This window comes from Haliaeetus leucocephalus, unplaced genomic scaffold (genome assembly GCF_000737465.1).
Source record: "Haliaeetus leucocephalus isolate CR32 unplaced genomic scaffold, Haliaeetus_leucocephalus-4.0 Scaffold730, whole genome shotgun sequence".
In the NCBI taxonomy this organism is placed as follows: Eukaryota; Metazoa; Chordata; class Aves; order Accipitriformes; family Accipitridae; genus Haliaeetus; species Haliaeetus leucocephalus.
In genome coordinates this window covers 682,019-704,017 of record NW_010973166.1, presented here as the reverse complement: position 1 = coordinate 704,017, position 21,999 = coordinate 682,019, and the positions used below count along the sequence as shown (strand labels likewise).

Here is a 21,999-nt window from a genome sequence, read left to right as displayed (position 1 = left end):
TCGATGGCAAGGAGCTTCCCGTCATTGCGATGATTTCCTACACTCCCCCCAGGCTGTAAATCTCCTTGTCCGGGAAAAAGCAAGCAGCATGGCAACGCCCTGCAGGGAAGCCATGGCCTCCTCTTGCCGTGTACACCCACCCGACGCAGCGGACTCCCTCCCAGCCCGAAGCAGAAACCCATCCCCGGCAGCTCCCCTGGACCACGGCCGACCCACCGGCACAGCCCAGTGGGGATTCCAGTGAGGATGCACAAAGCCCTGCACCCATCCCACCTCACTCCTGAGGTATTGCCACAAAATCCTCATTGTTCTGGGTAGTTGGCCAGCTGAGAGGACCATGAAGTATCCAAGACAGGCCTGCAGGGGTGACAGGGCAAGCGCATGTTTATGTCCATGCCTGGCTCTTACAAAATCCCGGCCCTGAAAGAGCCACCCTGGGGACTGGCACATGACAGGAGGACCTGGAGCTGCTGATGGAGGTGGGGTTTTAATACCATTTAATTCAGCAAAGTGGTTGTGTGATGGGGTAAAAGTCCTGTCAGCTTGGAGAGGTTGGTTAGCCATAAAACACTTGTCTTACAGGTGTTAGGTGAGCACTAGAGGGACAGACAGACAGCTGTTCTACCCCGCTGCCTTTTGTAGCCCTCTTTCCCCAGGACAAGAGCTCAAGCAGAGCTTTCCAAGGGCTATGACAGTGCTGAGCTGCCTCCCACCCTTATTGCTTCCAAGGAATCAAGTCACTCCTGCAAGAAAAACACACGGAGGCTCCGTCCCAACACTGTGCTTTGCTTTTATTTATAATATTTTGTTTGGACCCAGGGGAAAAAAAAATAAACCAAACCTCAACCCGAATGGGAGCATCTCACCTGGCCCAGCAGCCCTCCCCTCCCCACGGAGGAGCCGACCAGTCAGCACAGACTGCTCTGGTGAGACATCCGATGAAGTACTTGTGTTTAATACATTAAAACAATACTTGGGGCCTTCTCCAGGCCCTCTCTCCCTTCCCTTGCTCCCTCCCCCCTAAATACTGATAAATGTCAGAGCATGCAAAACCCTGATCCCAACCCTGCCCAGGATATGCGCTCGGCCAGCCAGCCCTTGTGCTGGAGAGCCCACCCAGACCCTGTGCTCTAAAAGCTCCCCTTTGAACCTCCAAGGCGTTTCGGAGGGCAGCAGGGGAAGAGAAGGGGTGTTATTGCGGAGTGTCTCTGTCCTCCCCGCCACGCGTTGCTGCAGGGTTAGGTCTTGCCAGCGGTGTGCTGCTGTAGAGCCGAAGTGATGGCTTTACAGTCTGTCACCTCCTCCGGCAAGCAACCCTCCTGGTCCCGGAGCGTGGGGTCGGCTCCCGACTTCAGCAGCAGCTCCACAATGTCCAAAAACTCGCAGGCAGCAGCTGGAGGGAGAAAGGGAAGGGTTAGTCTAGGGATCCTGACCCGAGGCGGCGGTGATGGACATTTCTGGAGCGATGCTGTAGCTGGCGACTTCCCACGCCTGTGCCAGAGGTAGGAAGTGCCGTCTCAGCACCTGGCCAGGCGGAGCAGATAATTTTTCGGGGCAGTGTTCAGTACTCAATGTCTTACTTGCCTTTGGATTTAATAGTGCAAAGGAAAGAGGAAAGACAGAGTGAAAGCAATGAAAAGCCAAAAGTCCTGAGAGAGAGGGTGTTACTGGTGCAACCATCACCCCCGAGCCCGCAGCCCAGCCGTGGAGCCACTGGGAGCTGGGTGGTTTGGTGAACATCACCTGGGACGATGCACAGGGTGCCTGGGTGCAGTTTGGCTAACGCTCCTTCATGTCCAGGACTGGAGACAGGCCCACAGATGGGCCCCAGAGTGCTACTGCAGCACCACAGAGAGGCCCCAAGTGCCACCTGGGAAAGCATTCCCTGCCTGCTTTTGCACCCAGAATTTATAACGCATTTATCATTTATAACATATTGTAAGCCCCTGCCCCTCACCTGCCTCCTGAACCTCGCAGGGCTCCACTGGCAGCACGTCCCAGGCAGGACATTGTCAGTACTGCCTCGCTCCCAGCTTTCATCCATCATTGCTCCTTGTGGAAAATTCGGACGGTTTTTAGCTGCCAGCCGGACCTTCCCTGAGCACCAGCTGACACGGACAGCCAGTAACAGCACACCACTGTTACTTCTAACTCATGCCTCTGCTAGCAACTATTTTTTCAGCCCCAATTTACTCTGCCAAGATAGAATCAAGTTTGACCTGAACTCTTCTCTGTCCTGAGGATGTCACAGCCTGGCAGCTTTCAGCTTCCCCTCTAACCTTGCCTAAGGGTGTTAAAAAAACCCCAAAGAACCACGAAAAACAGAGAAACTCTTAACACAGAAGAGCTGGGCTTCGCTGATACCAGCAGAAGTCCCAGTCCCTCGATTTTCCCTTAAGCCCGTGCAATGCAGATCCTAGTGAAGCCAAAAACTGCCTCAGCCCCCATCTGCCTTATGAGGCTGCGAAGCCAGCAGCTTCCTCTCACGTTGGTAGTGACTGGTTGCAATTTTATTTCAGGTGCTTTTACAACGTAATCAACCAACTCTTTTTTGCCGTTCAATGTAGTAATTAGAGTGTCTTTTGCATTACTCTGCAGTTTTCTACTGACCCAAAGGGACAAGCAGCAATGTTTAATTAAAATAAATTTGACGTACGATTGGAGCTTATACTGAAAAAGATAAAAAAAGGGGAAGAAAAGGGGGAAGGGGTTGGTGAGGAAGCAGATAGGGGTGTGAGTAAGGCTGAGCTGAAGGGCTGCGGGGGGGCACAGCCCCTTGCAGAAAGCAGACTTCAAGGGGTGCCAAGGAAGCTGCGGTGACAGCTTCTGGGGATAGAGAGCTGGTGCCTGCACGGGGAAAGGTGGCTTCCTTGTCCGCTGCTGCCAGCGGGCACAGCCCGTGTCCTCGAGTGGGTCGGGGACGTCCCCGGGGACGAGCACAGCTGCTGGATTTATCGCACCCTGGGACCCTCGATTTGTCAAGGGCTGGAGCGGCAGCCCTGACACTGGCACGGGTGAAGATGAATTTCCATTCAGCGCAGTTCGCCTTCCGACTCCATTAATCCTCAGGGTTCAGATGATGAATTTTTTTTTTTTTTTTTTATTATTTATTTTCCCTCCAGCGTCCCCTCCCACTGCCCTGCCACAGCACAGAAAGAGCCGAACAGATGGTGCTTTGCAGGGAAGCCAGAGCGCCCATGAGGATACAGAGCCTGCCCACTCTGCGGCCACGTGGCCACCAGTGCTCGGAGAAGCCTTGATTTCCTCTGGGAGAGGCAGCAGCAATGATTTTAGTATTCACAGTGGGTGGGTGGATGGATGGATGGATGGATGGAGAGGAGCCGAAGACTAACGGGCCGTTTAGAGGGGAGACTTGTGCTCAGACCGATCAACACAGCACCGACGGCTGCCTCCAGCCTGGAGGACAGCAGGTCCGGTGGTGGGTCCCACCTGTGAGCCGGTGCCTTCGGACCGCGCTGCCGGCTGGCCTCCACTTAACCTCCGATTAAACCCGGGGTCGGCGCCAATCGGAAGGAGGCAGGATTTATAACCCACAGCAGGATGCAGTTTGACACCGGCTGTAATCAGGAGAGCTGTCACCACAAGGACAGCTGTCAGGCCACGCTGGCTCATAAAAAGGGATGGAGACACCCTAAAAGCAGTGGCCGCCTTGCTGGCCTTGCTCATGGGATTTAACCCTTCCCTGAACAGCCTCTAACAAAAGGGATGGCCTTGTAAAGGCACTGCTCCGCTCAGCACTGCCAGAGACAGTTTTCATACAAGCTCTCATGTCTCTCTGCTGCAATTAATGGCTTGGTTAGGGAGCGCTTACCGAGATGATATCACGAGAGTTTCAGTGAGTTCTAGTTTTAGGCCAATAGCCACTTGAATCAAACCCATTCACTCATTTAACAAACTATTTTCAAGATCGGGGTGATTTATGACCAGATCAGCCAGGTAAGGGAATGAGGACAGCCTGGGTGCAGCGATGGTCAGCCAGGGACAGCAGGGCACCCACGGGCATGCCAGACCTGCGTGCCAGTGACCCAGAGAGGCTTTCCCAAAGATGACATATAGGGAGGGGAGGTTGGATAATACTCAAGGGGAATAAAAAATTTTAACACTTAAAACATTCAGGAAAAAAAACCTGGTAAACTGTCATTATTGAAACAACTGAGCTGGCAGGGTGGATCAGAAAAAACATTTCTGAAATAATGTTAATTAAATCAGTTATGTTTGTTTGCTTGTGTTAAACAACCTGCTTCAACCACCAGCCAGAGGGATCCACCTGCACATAATTTACATTGAGGTGATGCATCCATCCTCTACTTTCACGTATTGAACTTGCTTGAAGCAGGTGCTCTTGGATAACTTACACACACACTATGCTTTTGGACAACCTACTCTAATCCACTGCGCACCCCTCGGTAGGCAGATGTCAGTGCCAGAGTGGGGAACAGGGGAGAGCATCTCCCCAGGAGAGAGAAAGCCCAAAATGTGGAAAGAGCTGGGCAGAGGAAGAGGCAACGTGGCATTAAGTGCTGTCATTCTGTGGACACTGCTGCACTAAGCAACACATTTGCTACTTCAGTCAGAATGGTAAGAATTTGAAAAATAAAGTATCCTACAGGAAAGATCACACGGGGAGAAATCATACATTATTGTAATTACAGTCTCGGTTCAGGGGCCGTGGAATCTGGTAGTTTAGATCCAGATCCAAATGCTGTGCTTTGGACTGATGGTCTGCAAAGCAATTTTGCCATCCTGCTAATGTCCTTGTGGAAAGATCATAAGAGAGGAAAAGACACAAACACTTCAGAATGACAAGTATGCTCTTAATTACATAGTGACAGGCATCAAGAGAGAGTACAAAATAAGAACTGGTATGTCTTAATTTTGGAAAAAATTATGATACAGATTAAATCGATACTTTCTTCCTATTCCCTGCACATCGGCACTGCGTGTGTCACTTTAGTCTCTACTTCTCTCATTTGGAGATAGAGCAATCTTTCAATTAAAAGGATTGCTACAAAATCTCATATCTAATTAGCATGTAATTGTAGGAGGGACACAATCTGTAACTTTGCTCTTCTGGTTTTGGTAGTAGAGAAGCTGCTGCTCTCTCAGCTGTGATCACACAGGTTTGTCACCAGGACGTGTGGAGGTGAAGGCCACCTTGCTCCTTCCCTTCCCCTTACCTGCATAACCTGGTTAAAGCCAGTACAGACTCTCCTCTCAACCTTAGCATCCCCTAACCAGAGCCACTCCTGGGCCTGGAGGTAGTACAACTGCATCCTGGAGACACATAGGCGCACAGGAAAAACTGCAGAAAGTGCATCATTAATTGGGGGAAAAGGAAGGCTTTAAGGTGACATTTGCAGAGGAGAACAAAGGGAGGACAGCAGTCTTCCTTGCTGTTTCTCCCAGGGCTCCTATTCATACCATGCTGGGATTTGCCAGTGGGGGTAGCCGCTGGTTAATCAAATCCAGCTTCCCTCCTCATATTTCTGCTGAAATTTGCTTTCTGCACGTAGACCATTTACTTCAGCTGCAAATCCATCCTATTATGAGGAAACAACCAAGCTGAAAGGCAGCTTACCGTAATGGAGTGCAGTCTGGCCTTCCCCATCCTGAAAAAGAGAGAGAGACTTGCTTTTAGAGGTATAGGTAACGTCGTGGGGATACAAGTAAATCCCAGTTTTAAATAAACAAACTGAATCACAGCAATATTTTAACTGACTAGATAAACAGCCCGGGACACCCAGCTACCTGGCAGTCAGGTTTTGAATCATCATCCACCATCAATCCATATTGATGGATAATCAATATCTATCCACCCATAAGAGTGCGTGGATCACGTCATGACATGAGTATAATTCAGTTCACGGCGTTATCACTTCAGCCCATAAAAATGAAGGATTTCAGTCCTATGGCCTTACTTTGGGACCCTCACTAATCCTGATGCTTTAGTGCAAGATGCTTCTGTGCAAGCCCAGCCTTGGCCAACTACTCAAGAGAAGGGTAAAGCACCGCGATGCCGGCACAGCTCAGCGCGCCACACTCTTCAGCACAAGGGAGCACACAGGGGAAAAAAACCCCCACTTTTCTTCCACCTGAATAAATCTTAGGTCCCTGCTCTTCAGAATTCAGGTCTGGCCAAAGGTGGACCCAAAGCCCAAGTAAGTTCTGTTGGGCTGCTGGCATCCCTGCAGGATGAGGGTGAGGAAAGGGCGAGGCACAGTGCTTGGGAATGCGAGCTGGTTGCTGAACTCATCTTTGTGAAACACCTGCAGCGCAAGGGCAAAGCAAACCGCATGATTTGAAGACATTGGCACACAGCTCCCTCTTCAAGCTAACACATACGCACTGCATCAGCTGCAAGTGTGTCCCCTTCCCAGAATCGGCAAGCACAGGCAGAGCTTTGCTGGTGAGCGGTTGGTGCTCACGTGGCACGTCCAGCAGTGCAAACCCAGGCACCTCACCATGCCGCAGCCTTGCCCTGCCACAAGAACAGGTGAAATAACAGAAGGAAAGAATTACTGGCCCCTTTGCTTTCACTACCGCACCAGGATTAGCCTCTAATTCAGTTCTTTGCCTCCTTAATTTATTTGCATCTGTTTATGGAGACTTAAGTTTTTAATTACCATCATCTTTGGGATTAAGGTGCAAATTCTACAGCCTGCTGTGGATTCTGGAGCAGCCAAAAGGGAAAAGAACAGGAAAACAGGTAGAAATCCCACTCATAGCTGTTTGGAGACTACTGGTTTTCTAGCCTGTTATTCTGTTTGGTATTAACCCTGTTCAGGTGAGGAACTAGGAATGACTTGTGTTTCAGGGTGGGAGGTGCCACACTTTGCTCTGGGACACCACACCAACACAACAACCACAGGAGCAACAGGGACAGAAGAGAAAAGCCAGATGTAACAGGCATTTGCTGCCTAAACATCCATTTCACGTCTTTTCCAACCAAAAGGTGGGGGGTCAGATTTTTCCTTCCACATGCTGCTATGCCCCCCATTCGTGGCACTCATGCCAACATTTGGAGGCACCTCATTTTGGGAGCCTATTTCTGCCCAAATTGTGGGGAGCATAATCCAAGTGGGTGTCATTAGAAGATACCGCAAACCAAACAACTAAAGGAATCAAGGACGGCATCCATTGATTATTCCACACTAATAAGGTAACTGATCTGAGCCAGAGCCCCTGAGCGGTCCTTAAGCACGTGCCTGCTTGGAGGAGTGACAGGGCCGGCACTGACTTCAGCAAAATATGGAGCAGGGCTGGGGAAGAAGAGGCGTGAGTGCTACGAATGAGTTATTAGAAAGGCAGGCTTTCAAATATGCAGGTTGTGTGTGTGCTGGGGGATGGGAAACCAGCCCCCCTCCATATTGCCGCTTTCAAAACTGTAGCCGACAAAACCCCCAGGTGAATGGGATTGGAGACATGCAGCAGAAATCGCTTTCCATGGGAATGCTTTGCTGCAAAACTCCTTATAAAATACCTAGGACTGCTCCAGGAATACTACAGTCACTTGTTCCTCTTCCAAAAGCCTGTGTAAAGCACTGCTGCTTCAGCAGCAGGCTTTGGGCTAACAAGGCTTTTTATTTCTCTTAGATGTACTTTCTGGCATTTACTGGGCTAAGAAGGGAGCGCAAGTCCCAGCATACGAAATGCGTCTGTTTAATCCCAGTGCAGTTTTTAAAGAGAACTATTAATCCAACGTTATGCAAACATTGTTTACACTTTATTTATGCTGTGGATTTTTTTTCCCCCTTTGAAATGGCTGGCCAAATGCTATTCGTTATACCTCTCAGATGCTATGCTATTTGCTTGTATTTTCTCTGTGACAAATTTTAATCCAGGTAAATGGAAAAAGCTCTAGTGTGGTCACTCACTAAAGGCCTTGATATGCCCTCAGGAGGCTGCTGATCTCAATCCCTCTTTGATTTGGCTTTTTGGAGCACTGTGGCTAATTGGAGCCTGACACGCTCAGCTTCTCTGTGCACAGCGCTTGGCTCCAGGTATGGCAACACTGAGCCTTCAGCGCAAAATGGTCACACCTGGAAACTAATGAAAGATGGGCTGTGAAAGTGAGGATTACAGCTCCCATTGTGGAAATTACGTGAGACGAATATTGCCTACCAGGCGCTGGAAATGTTCGTTTTACAACAAAACAAGACACGCATAAGCGGTCTTAAGATGAATTGTAGCTGGCCTTGATGCAAGGGATATTTCCCAATGTGCAACAGAAAGCAGTGGTTTCTGGAGCATCCTAGGCAAGGTGCGGTGTGCCTTTCTCCCAGGACATGCCTCTGTTGGGACAAATGACCCCAAACAGCGAGCGGACAGGGGCAGCCTGCACAGCCTCTGTCCTTACCCGGCTGCACCCTGCCCAGGGCACTAGCAAATGTCACCAGCCAGCCCGGGATCGCTGGCACCAGATTGCCACGTTGCAGCCAGGAGTGCATCCTCTGCAGCCAGAAGGAACGCAAAGATGCCGGCAGTGATCAGATGCACCGTTTGCTCATCTGGTTTGCAAGCAGGGGCAGCTAATTTTCTCCACTGAAACGCATCAGGATTTTTGTTGGTTTATTTTATACAAAGCACCGAGTTGGAGGGGGATGTTTATCATATTTGTTTACTTCTTCTCTCTCCAATTTAGCTTTCAGATTACAGAAATGTAAATCATACAGAGCTGCAAGTACAACAAGACCCAGAGTCTACCGATACACACTGAAACCAATCATCTGATATATCTGTAACATAAAAACCTGAATACTGTAACCAGTTATTTCCAAACTGTGCCTATGGAAAGTTAGGTAATCACGGTGCATTATCATTTCTGTGCTATGGCATGTTAAAAGAAATTAGAGACTTTTTTTTCCCCAATATGAGCTTCTGTAGCATGACAGGAGCACAAAGAGACAGTGTTAAGTAGGGGAGCTGATGCCAGGGAGTGCAGAAGAAGAGGTGGGCAGCTCCGGGGCCAATGCTGGGCTCTGCTCTATGCCGGGTTGCCTCCGAGAAATGTCTTTTTAACATCACACATCAGCTGGAATAATGTCAATGTGACAGGTTAAAAAGGAGGAAATCAGAGCTCTGATTCAGTGAACTTCAACACAAAAGGGGAAAAAGGCCAGGCTCAAAGCAGTAATATGTGTTTCTGGAAAGCTTTGCTTTCAGCTTGTAAGGCACTGGCAGGTACCTGTTCCAGAGACCTTTTAGCAATACCCTCTCTATAAAAAGGAGCTCATGATCTTATGGAAATGGCAGAATCCATATCGGCAGACAGAAGATGACCAGAAAGGAAGGGAAGACCATTACACACTCAAATATAGGATTGCTTAGTCCCACACATGCAAGTTACCGACCAACAACAGATTGATTCCAAGCTTTCTTCTTGCTTCCTAATGCTGCGTGCCATCCCTGGTGCCTTCTACAGCCTCCTGGCACATCTGGCCACAGCAGGATGACAGCCAAGCTGTACAGCCTTCAATGGAGATGAGAGCATTTCCAAAGACTTCAAAAATAAAACCAAACATCCACATCTACCAGAACCATCAGAACAAAGACGCTACAAAATCACCAGTACCTCCTACGTCCACGGTTTGCGACAGATGTCACTCAATGAAAATCCAGCTACCAGTGGGTAACTTATTGGATAACAGGATTGTGTCCTGCTCCTGAGAAATTTAAGCAAGAGAAATGAGAGAAGATGGACCGAGCGCAGATGGACCAACTGTCTTATCCGTTAAGTGGTACTATGGCTACTGCATGTCAATTTTGTCTTATAAGTGATAGGATTATATTGGTGTTGCCATCCCATGTTCATTCTTTGCGAATTTCTGTACCCTGCTTAACCTAACACAAGGTTTTTGGACTGAGGGGCAGAGACACGGAAATGGCTCGGCTCAGCCCTGCTGAGATGCTGCATATGCTATAAAACACGATTCTCACTGCCCTGCCATGGCAAGCAGATCTTACATGTGTTGACGTGCCAGTGTTTGACTGCTGGTTTCACAGGACAGTTTTTAAAACAGTGTTATATAAACATCGATCTTCCAGACGTGCCTCACTTGCTCTCCAAGCTGCGTGCAGAAACTTCTGCGATCAGGAGGGTGGCCCTAAGGGAGACACTGTCTCTTCCTCCATCTCACGTGTTTTATGCAGCAGAAGTACAGAAAGAGGAAAAACAAAACCGTGCTGGTTACCTGGGTGAACTTTGGTCCAGCTAGACCCCTTATGGGTGATGAAGCTGGGGCTGGACAGCCCCCCACACCAGCTGTGAGGGTCTGCACAGGACCCCCACACCTCCTCGAGTGCTGGTCCGCACCAAGACCTCATCTCTGTGCCTTCAATCACAACTCCAAGCGCAGGCACCGTGAGCGTGAAAAGCAGAAAAAGATACACACCAAGCTCTCCCTTTTGAGGGATAGCACATGCACTCTTTATTTCAAGGTATTCTTTGCCCCGCATCACCTCTTCTTTCTGTTCATTTGTGGCACCTTTTAAGGTGTATTCTTGTTCCCATTGACAGACTCCAAATGTTGGCAGGGATCGCAGGAGATAAGACCGATGAGGTGATAAGAGTGTTTAACAGCGCTGGGTCCTGGGCAGCATAGATGGGCCAGAGGGAAGATAAATATTTACACTACATCTTTAGAAGGTGAGTGAATAAAAAGGGCTAGAATAATGCAGCCTCTGAACAAGCACTGGTGCTTAGGAGCTGTGAATATAAATCTCTGCAGCCTCACGACACACACTCACTCAAGCTAGGGAGATGAAAAATAGCAAGAAAATACTTCCCTCCACTTTTAAAAAGGGTTTTATTTCTCATTTATTTCCACTTTAGACTTCAACTTCCCAACAATTTACTTTACCCTCATCATCTTCTTCTCTCTCTGAAATTTTATCCCCAAGATGGCTGAGGGTGAGACTACGGCTAAAAGCATACCAGAATTCACATGCTAATACCCACCAGGATGTAAAACCAGGCAATATGGGCTAATATAATCAGTCCGAACTCCACCAAACAATTCAGTAGATGGCCCCAACACACCCTTTATTTTCATTTACATGCTGCTTTTGCACACAGCAGCCTGGGTTTGGGCATGTACATTAATATATTGAAAATGAATGCTTGTCCAATCAAAGCAGATAGACTGTGTGTGCAAATGCTGGCATAGAAAAGCAATGGTTTAGTTTGAAATTTGATCCTGCTCTTTTAAAATCCCTACCTTAGACCAGTGTGCACCCACATGCAAATAGACTTTTGCTTTTAGGTACCTCCTCATCCTTAAAGCAATACCAGAGGCAGCGCAATTTGAGAAACAAGACCATCTAACAGCTTTGTGCCAGAACATCCAGAGTCCCCAATAGCTCTGACCCTAGAAAAATGAAGCAGACCTTTATGTTTTCTCCCCAGTTTTCAGCTTGTGATTTCACTAAAGCAAAGTATACTCAGGACAGGTCAGCTTCACCTGCTGTTTTAGAGCGGGTGGCCCATACGAGGATAATTGGTTAGCTGGTGTTTGTGAAGTGCTTGTACTTTTACAGTTGTTAATGTTAAGCTTAGGCTGACATCATGATGTGCATACTTGGCACTGGCTCGAAGGCAGCTCAGGCACTCCCGAAGGACCAGTGCCGTGGGACAAAGGATACAGAGCAACCTCCGGCAGAAGCAAAACCAAAATCCATGCGCTGGTCACGAACAGCTATTATTTGGGGATTGCAAATAGCCCAGGCTGAAAAGTGCAGGGCTTGGATATCCTGTCAGTTTGGTTCCTCAATTAACTCGTCCACTTCCCTTGCATGTGGGTAGGCTTGGCGGGGTCCGCTCTCTTACTGAGCTGACCCTCTCCAAGAGCTCTCTCCTCTGCCCCCTTCCTCCCATTCAGACTTTTTCCTGCACTGTGCCAGGCAGATTTCCTTAAGGATGGAAGGTGCTAGACAGATCTTTATCATCACCTCTTGGGCCCTTCTCCAGAGCCTACCACCAGGCTATCATTTGGCCTATCTTCTAAGTGCCTCACAGATAAATTAGATCTGCATAGAGAAGCAATTATTACATTTCTAATGGCATGGACCCTTACAGCACAATCTGCTACTGAAAGGCAAAGAAAATTGCATTAGCTTTTGTTTGATTCAAAATTATGATCAAGGGGAGAGGGATGTTGAAGCCCTTTAAAGCCAAGCCTCCAAGCTGGGGATCTTTCTGTCTGGGGACCTCCCTATTCATATTCACTGCCTGAGCTCATACTTGTGGTTCATTTAGGTGCACTAATTTGGAGGAGCCCTCCACTTTCAAAGCTGCTGTTAAAACCAGTCTAAGAAGGCTCGGAGAGAATATGATGACTGTCACTCGCTCCCTCCTGAAGCCTGCATCTGCTAATGCACCCAAACGCCACCGGCCTGAGGAGTTCAGCGTGCCAGGGTTACGCTAATCCCTCATCGCCCTAGTTTCTAACTGGTGGTGTACCTAAATTTCCAAGTGCAATTTCAATGGGATTTATCACATCTACCATCATCAGCGTGTAGCGCTGCTGGCACAGATACAGACTCAATATCCCACCGCAGACATGGCTGTCTCTAATTGCAGAACAAACTGATTTCTGAATCTACACAGCGGCTCATGCAGCAACACCGAAACTCTCAGGGCTGTTTTCCTGTTGAGCATTTTCCCCCCAGTTTGCAGCCGGCACTCTGAGCACAGCTGTGTATTTGGACATACGTACTTATAGGTTACTCCAAAGAATATTTCCTACTGCCTGTTACTTCCAGCATCAGGCATCTTTCTGGTCATCAAACAAGTGTGTTGGTGCAATATAAAAGCTGCCGGGAAGCTCCAGGCTTCCTCAGCCCAGCGATTAAAAATGTGTTTGGGAAGAGCCAGTGCCTAGAGCTGTAACAAGTGTCACGGTGCTGCAGCTGAGCCAGCCTCCAGCAAAACTATGCAAATGCAATCCCAGGCTGCAAACAGGGCAATATTCCTAAGGGCAAGATGCTAAAATCTCTCTCTCAGGGTGCTTCCCTGCCCCCTCCCCGTGTAAAAGTTAGTAGCTCTTGTACTGCTTTATCACTTTAGCGTGGCTGAGGCAGATACCTGGTTATTTAAGGGGCAGGATAAATGGGCTGAGACAGCTTTCCCATCCCCAATTCACTAGGGAACGCTTGGAAATTCCACCTGACACCGGGACTGCACTGTGCTCTTAAACAATCTCCCGTCTGATCCGATTGTTCCCCAGTGGGGAGGCAGGCTGCAGCTCGCTCAAGAGTCATTGATTGGATTAACAGCCTAATTCCCAACAGATGAATAGAATACTGATGTCTTGTCAGCCCACATCATAGAAGGAAAACACAATCTGCTTCTACAGCCCCGAAATTTAACCCTTTGGTTCCTTGCTCCCCCTCCCTGGGGCACGGGGCTGAACACAGGGGTCCAGCACTTTCAGCCCGAGATCCTACCCATTTGAATGAGAAAAGATATATTAACCTTTGGGATGGTTTGCCTAATGATCTACATGCCAAGGGATCATATGTTATTCTCTGTAAGGTTGGTTTTGTAAGAAACCCTCTTTTCATCCTTTCTGGACAGAAGAGATTTATACCGGGGACCTTAATTTTTTTTTCTTCCCCATTTTACTACCTGCTGTTAAAGGAAATAATGTATGCTTCACAGTAAGTGGTTGAAAATTCATTAGCTTAACGATATTTATTCTGAAATATACAGATATTGAACGTTTTCCGAGTCTATCCTTTGCTTAGGAGGACAGATCTGTCTGGAGAGGAGCATCCAGCTGTGTTGTAAGAGAGGCATCGCTGCAATGCCCTCTCCCTCCAGCAGTTCTTGGCAAGCTGCGGGGCAGGGGAGAGAAGCTGGGCATATCATTTGCTCTCGGAGAGCTCCCATTCTCCACCTCCTAATGGAGACACTAATGTTGTCTTACCTCATAGAAAGACTGTGATAAGAAATTAATTGCTACTGGTCAAAAGTTCACTACTACAGAAGCAGGACTGTGTGCATATTAAAGAGATTCTCCAAGAACAAAATTTATTTATGGACTCCTTGGCACTGTCTGCATTTATTTCCTTCCTCAGGAGACGAGAATAAATAAAAATCATCTGATTTTAAGAAATGTATTCAAAATTACCTATTTTTTTCTCAGATCATTGGGGTCCATAATGCTGTGGGTTTTGTTTCCTTCTAACAGCCACCTTTTATGCTTGCATTTACAAAACAGACAGATATACATTTAAATATTGTCATTTTTTTCAGCAGCAATCCTAGAATATACAGAAATAGAGCTACAGCCCTCATGCCAGGACTGTAACCCATACTGAGACGTGGCCTCTGGAGTATCTCTGATCCAACAGTCTCAGCTGCAATCGCTTACCAACTCTTTAACTGTTTTTCCCACCTCTGCAAGGTGTGTATCACCTGAGATAAGCCAGGTTGCTCTGTGAAACAGAAATATTTTCAATTTCACTTGGATTTTACACCTCACATGCAGAGTGGAAACATTCCCTCCATCACTTCTTAACTCTAAAAAACTAATTAGCCCAGCACTAACCCACACGACAAATAGGAGAGAAAGCATGAAAGGATGGAGGTGCACACCCTTTTTTTCTTTTCCTTTTAACAGTACCTGTTAGTAATGACAGTTTTCCAGACTGTGTCATTTCACAGCATTAATATGCATATAAATATGCATCTCTTTGCTAAGAGACTGACTGAAAGAATAGGCCTGCCTTCTTCTGGCTGCCAATATATCCCTACAGAGCCCCGTCTTCAGACAGAAGCAGGGTGCTCCATGTTCACAACATGGGCAGTGGGGAGGCAACAGTATGCATTAATGACAGAGCTGCCTTAACCAAAACAATTAGCGAGAGATGCGGCATCGACTCAAACAATTCAATTAATGCAGTGTTAGTGCTAGTATTTTAAAGTAATTCGAATTATTAGCTCCTTTTACAGTTTGAAACCACAACGTTTAATTTTCATCCCAGATATGAATTGTTCCAGAACCGCAATAAATAAATAAGTCAAATAACCCCTGTCCAGTCCAGCCCCTGTCCTATAATATGGCTGCATTGTATATACACGAATCCAGGTTAAGGATGGGGACTGGGGCAGTTGTGCCCTGGAACTAGCAGACTGCAGGTTTTATAAATACATACAGAAATAATTAAAATCTAAGGGGTTTAGAAGGGTTAATCTCCTTTAAATAATCTCTGCCACAAAGCCTGTAAAGTCACTGCTGGCACCTTGCCCGCATGGGACCGGCTGTCGGATATCAGGACAGCACGTGTGGATGGGAGCAGAGAGATTAAGTGGAAGCGCTGCTGCGGTGGCCTATCAGACATGCTGCTCCCCCGCATATGGCTCCCTTGGTCACTACCGAGGGGCTGGAAATGCTGCGAGCAGGATCGGATCCAGTGCCAACCAGCAAGTCAACATGCCACTTGTTCCACCTGATTAAAGAGAGAGAAGGAAGCTTGATTAGGCTGCTAAATTTAGCAGGTTGGACGGGAGACAGTGGGAGCCGAGAGCATTGCTGCCACTGCTCAGTTCACTTGAGCCCTTTCTGACTTCAAGGCAAATGGTGGCTTATATTTATTTAAAGGGATTCAGGACTTTGCAAATAACCTCCCTTCCTACACAGACTTGAACCCCCAGCCCTGGGTGGCCAAGGAGATGCTGCACTTTTAATTGTCAGCTATAATGGACTCAGAGCTGCCTCTCTGCATTTCAGGACGTCCTCTTTTCTTTGTATAAAGTGTCCTTTTAAAGCCAACAACAGAGTGGCCATTAGAGATAAAGAAATCCAAAAGAAAGCAGAGAAACCAGCCCTGTGTAGGCTAAAGCAGTGCCCTGTCTGAACACACGGTTTGATTTCCGCTGGTTTGGGCAAAGGCACAGTCGGCTGAAAAGCCCAAGAACCCTGCAGCAGCGGCTGGAGCACTGGCAGGGAGGTTGCAGTATCGTGAGGACTGCAGGCACCATTGTAATAAAAGCACAGCCACGCTGCACATGGCAATGTGCTGCAGGAGGAGCAGAGGCACTGCTAACGGCCTAGGGATTTTTTCTCTTTTAAGTCAGTGAGGATAAAGACTCTGGAGACTCTGTTTTGGTCTCATAAACCTTCCTTGGTTTGGTGTGCAAAATCAAAACTTGCTATGTTGAGATGGTCTGAACCATCCTCTGAACTCATCTGGATTTTATTAAGCCAAGCTTGGGGAAGCCTGGGGTAGCAGGGGAGCTGAGTTACAGTGGCCCACAGCCCTCAGCTTGAAAGGCACTTTTTTTTTTTTCTGCTCCTTTAGAAAAACCCAGTACCAGGGACCTTGCTCAGACATCTCAAAGCATCTCAGGACAGTGCTGTGCCCTGCAGCCTCCAGACAGCCTTTCCTTCCCAAGCATGCCTGTTTCTTAAGGATGACGACTCCTCTTCGTGGCTAATCTGGAATTAGAGAGGACGTTTGCACACTCACAGCTGTCTGCCAGAGGGGGAAGGCATCAGAGCCTGGATCCTGCCCCAAAGTGGACCATTGCCAGGGAGAAGCTGACTGCACGTGTTGAGTTAAGAAGCTCCCGTCTCATCACCTCAGATGGTTGCTGTTTTTGTGACATCCAGCAGCCTTTTAGCAGCCTCTGTCAATTGTATTAGTAGCTGATTTACCATTTTTTATTTTATAAGGCATGAAGCTGCTCTTTCATTTGATCATCCACCACCAAGTACAACTACACGTTAGACTGAAAACTCCCCTCTCAGCCTATGATCGTTGGGACTGTTTCCTGATGGAAGAAAGGAGAAATAGATAGAGACGGAAAGGGTTTATTGGTACTGCTTATTCACAGACAGTCAGGTTTCCAAACAGCTATTAATAAAGTGCCAATACTAAAGAAAAAAAAGAAAAATGTCTGGAGAAAACTGCCTCAGGACATCAAACTATATCAGTAACTGGGATTTCTTGATGGAGCCACAGTGCTATTAAAATAAAGCTGAACTAAGTACTTGCAGTTTGGTCTGTCATTACTTATTTAGTGAGATGCAAAATTGATCTTCACTTTAAAGGGCTCTTTCAAAGTCTAGAGGCAGCACTTGCTCCCTCCTCGTGCTGTATAATAGAGGTGTTCCTAATGAAATTCAGCAGGAGCTGGAGGCAACCAGGGAAAACTGTGGCCAACTTTATAACAGACAGATTTATGTTCAGGGATGCCCTGCTTTTTGAATGAGCTATTCTGCACAGGGCAGGAATAACAGGTTTGCTATTCATGGGTCATACAAGCACGGCAGAAGGTCAAGTTCCCTGGTGGTGCTCAGTCCGAGCTGAAGGCTGGGGCTGCCATCACATCTGGGGCTGAGCTGAGCCAGGTCCGCCCCACTTCCTACTAAAGCAGCCGAGGGAGCCCGCTGGGACCCAGACATCTGTCCCCAGCGCCCAGAACTGGGACCAGCCCATTTCACACTGGGCGGATGGCTGAGGAGGAGCAGATGGCAGGTACTGGTGGTGGCGACCGACGTGGGGCAGAGCTGAACTAGTGACCTGGAGGTGAAAGGCTTCGTATCTCCCATTATCAATCCCCAGAGCCCCCTCCGAAGTAAGTGTTGATACATTAATCTTTCTGACTGATGGAAACAAACTGCAAATATAACATTCCATGGGGGGAATGTTTATTTATTTTGAGCTAAAACTATGCTTAAAAACATAAAGTTAAGGGCATGCATAGTCTTTCATCAGTCTTTCATCAGAAATGTTACTAGTTAATGCCATCCTTTTTCTCTTCCTAATACCAAATTTAAAGAGCACGTCATCATGCATTAGTCTCTGAGCACAGCCCCAGCGTGGATTGCTGCAGTAAATAATAAACTGGTGTTTGTGTTTCCTCCTGTGCATGCTGTCCTCCTAAATAGTTTAATAACAAAGAAGTATATTTAGGAGCACTGCTGGAGTGCCTCAATGAAGCATGTTGCGTAGGATAAATACTTCCACATCAGGACACTTTTCAAAGCCATCAGGCAGAGGGGTCAGTCTGTTGTGGGTTTTTTTAAAACTGCACAAGCTAATGCTTTAAGAGTGTCTTGATGGAATCAGGGAAATTGGATTGTCCCCCCATTTGCTGGCCTAAAACAAGCCTTTTTTTATTTATCCCATTAGAGGAACACAAGAGAAACCTTTTAAATGTCACTAAAATTTTCCCTGCATTGCAAAACGCAGTCAAAAGGGTTTTAATTTTCCCTGAGACCTCTTAAGTAATGCAGTATGTCAAGGTTTAATACATCGCGTGTAGGGGATTGTTTATATTCTGTGCTGTTTCACCAGGGTGACTCTGTAGGGTCGGTCCTGCTTGCTGGATTTGGTCCCTGCCAGCACTGAGCTGCTCAACTAGCCCACACCACTTTAGATCAATTCTGGTGAAACAAATAGGCAAGTGATAACAAGATGAGATGCATCTTCCCCTGGATCAGTCCAGGATTCCCAAAAATACAGCAGTGGTGGTCACTCTCCAGTAATTTTGTTCTGTGAGTTGAGGCTCACTGGTTTGGTAAGAGCCTGTAATTTATAGGCTTTATTTACTTATTTATAGGAGGACTAGAGAGACTTGGCAAGGGGCACTTATGTACACAAGGCTCCAAATTCCCCTGGAGTATTTAATATGACAAACATAAGCTGCATACCAGAGGCGAAGCCCAGGATTGAAAACTGAAAAGTGCTAAAGCATGCTGGCTAAAGACAGCAACAGGATCACATACCCTTTAAAGGCTGGGCTGGTGCCCACTCAACCCTTGCTGGCCCAATGGCTGTGGGCATTAATGCCAAAACAGCTTCTCCCAGCTCCTCCAAGCTCATCCCGCTTGTCAGCCAGCCTATAAACTGGAAGCTACAGGTCATCTGTTCTCCCAGAGTAGTCCCAACTAGTAATGTTTGCTACAAAAATGTACCATTATTTTGCTCCTGCAGGATAAGGGAGTTCTCTACCGATGCTGTCCCTGTTTCTTTTTGCAAACAGTGAACATGTTGTCACACCACAGCTGAAGATGACCTGGGGTGCTAAGTCATTTTGGGCCGAGAGTATAATTCTCCCCAGCCCTGGTTTTGCAGAGAGAGGAGGATACTGGAGGGCAATGAGAATCCAAGCTGGGATATTTGAGCCCTCAGCCTCTTGTCCCTGAACTCACACATTCACACCGAGAGCTGGCAAAGGAACAGAGCTGGGGAGAGCGCGGAAGAGGAGGCAAATCCCAGCCTCTCAGCTAGTCGCAATAAAACACATCCCGGAGACTAAGACACTGCCTCCTGATCTTCCCTGTAGGACTGCATAATCTATTTTACAAAATCTCAAAATTCAGCACGAAAATTGGAAAAAGGGAGGGGGGGGAAATCAGACTGGCTGGTTATTGGACCAAGGGCTGTGTTAAAAGGATCAGGAGGTGGTGGGCCGAGTGGTGGGGGATGGAATAGGATAAAGTAGTGGGTCTAATCAAATCAGTTTAAAAAGCTGCAGCCTCTCCGAGTTAACCTTGCCAATCAGAGAGCGAGCGGGAGCATGTCTGCGCACATTAAAGCGGGAGCGTGTCCTTGAACCCGCAGCGTACTCCATCCTCCCCCCGGCAGCCTACGCAGGCTGTGTACCCAACACCCTCGGCAGACAGCAGGAGAAAAGCCCAGGATTAGGCACCCTCCTTAGCCTCACTCAAGTGGAAGTCAACACGGCAAAGGCAGCTCGGATGCTTCCCTGTGATTAGAGGTGAGCTCATGGGATTAAGCCAGCAAGAGTTGGAGAAATGTTAAAAAACAAACAAACAAACAAAAAAGGAAACAGAAGGAGGAGACCCTCCTATTGACAAATGCTGTCGTATTGAGTCTGGCAGCTGTGAGATGTATTACTAACCTTTGCTAATGACTAAGGCCACTGAAGTTACTTTAAAATAAATATTCACTAGGAATTACATGGGTAATCTAAAGGGATTATCCTGCTGCTTTAACAGGCCTATAAACTAAACGTTAAATGGTCTACACAAGTGTTTGCATTAATTTTGACCCAAATCAACCCTTCTGCTAAAAGCCATGGGAAGCCAGATTCTGTTTTGGAAGGCACATGCCTGCTTTGAGTTAGACTTCTTACAAATTCCCCCAGATCCTCTGTTTCCTGAATGAAAAACGGGACTGAGCTCTTGGAAACCAGGAGCCTGCCAGCAGCCAGGGAAAGGCTTTAGCAGAAATGCACATTCAGAACACGAAGCAGTAGGCACAAATCTAGTCTGCCACGTAATCCAGTCCCTGTGGTAAAAGTATCCGTGTTCAGAGTCTTAGCTCCAGCCCTTCTTCCCTACGGAGACAAGGAAAGCACAGCATGGGGAAAAGGAACTCTGCCATAAACAGTGGCTGAACCCCAACTGTTTTGTGCCTCAGTTTCCCCACCTGTAAAATGGGGAACATGTCACGTGCCTTCCAGCTGGCGCACTCGTCCCTGTGCCTCAAACTACAGGAGAGGAATTAAGCTGAAGCAGGGCTGCGTGTCTGACCGAGGCTCAGCAGCTAGTATTCAGGCAGGTCAGGAAAGCAGGAGTTAAGGCATATGTTTCAACAATAGGGACTGAATTACGAGATGAGAACAGCTCCTGTGCACCAGTCTGCAGCTCCTGATGACAACTTCATTGTACGTGAAAAAGCATAGTCTAAAAACATACAGATGCCTTAAAGCCACCATATACAATGCCTGAATTGCATCTAATTCCAAAGATCAGATCAGACAGAAATGGGGAATAAGTGCTACAGAGGAATAAACAAAAGTACATCGATGCTTCCTTCCAGCAGGCATTTCAGACCCAGCCTTAGAAAAAGGACTCAGGGTTTTCCTCATTTCCCAGCCCATGCTGCAGAGCAGGGAACACACCGGCGTGTTCAGGACCCCTCAGTCCAACAGAAAAGGTGCACCTCCAGCCTGTGATCTGACACACTGGACACGTGCCCGCCTTGCAAACCTATGTAATCTTTCTTAACTTGGACCCCTTAGCCTGTGTACCTGAGTCGGCCAGTGTGTACGCTTCTGAGGACAGCTGTTTCTCTAAGGCACGCTGAATTAATTTTTAAGAATGCAACAGGACTAAGGGAATTGAAGAGACACAAACTCCTTTTAGATGCCACTGCTCCTGCACAATCACTACCAATAAGCTAGGGCCCTCTTGTAGCAAATTAGGAAAGTGAGGGACATGATCAGGCTGCTTGAAGCACAGCAATATGCTACACCAATGGATCTGAAGAAACCACGTCCCTGGAGCACTTCAGGGTCCGATGTACAACTTAGGGAAAAGAAGAATCAAACACAATAGGAAGCTGGCAGAGAAAACACAGTCCAGAAAAAGATCAATATTTAAAAAGCTCGCTTTTTCTGATGGAGGGAAGAAGAATGTTTGCAACCTTTATGTTTTTTAGAGACTTCTTCACAATGTTCTGAAGTTCCTGCTCCTTTTTTTTTTTTTTTTTTTAAGATTAGAAAAAGCCAGGAAAATCTAACCTGGTAAAACCTAATTTCACAGGAGATCTTCTTTGAAAGCCTTGGCAATAGGAGTGGAAGTGCTGTCTATCACTCACTGAAGGCAGTGCGGGAGGAGTGCTCTAACAAAAGCATTTTAAACTCAAATGCCAGGCAAAGATTAACAGCAAGTAAAGCCACAATTTTACACTCCCAAATGAAAAATCATTTAGCTAAATGAGATTTCTTCCCTCTGAAATACACATTTTTATGAACTCCTAAATATATGCTAGAAAAAAATTAACAGATAAAAACTAGGATGTCTGTCTTTCAAGAAGATTAATTCTCCCCCTTCCTTTTTAAACAAACAAGCAGTTTCAAAGTTTTCTTCATATATTGTAGAAGAATGATAAAGGGGAATAGATCAACATCCTCCTGACTGATTTCCATCTGCTAACAGTGACCTAAACCAACCTCTTGTAGCTGAAGGAGCCCTGAACAAACCTGAGAACATCACTTCA

General features: G+C 47.1%; 1 protein-coding gene across 1 annotated transcript in view; it reads right to left on the bottom strand.

Annotated features, from left to right (window-relative positions):
* Nucleotides 1-1,023: 1,023 nt before the first annotated feature.
* ACBD6 (acyl-CoA binding domain containing 6) overlaps nt 1,024-21,999 on the bottom strand; it is an 88,469-nt gene continuing 67,493 nt past the window's right edge. Inside the window, exons 7-8 of the mRNA XM_010580713.1 lie at nt 5,600-5,630; nt 1,024-1,393 (exon numbers count right to left, since the gene is read on the bottom strand). Coding sequence (XP_010579015.1) covers nt 1,239-1,393; nt 5,600-5,630 — 186 coding nt within the window. The 3' untranslated portion in view covers nt 1,024-1,238. The remainder of the gene's footprint in view (nt 1,394-5,599; nt 5,631-21,999) is intronic.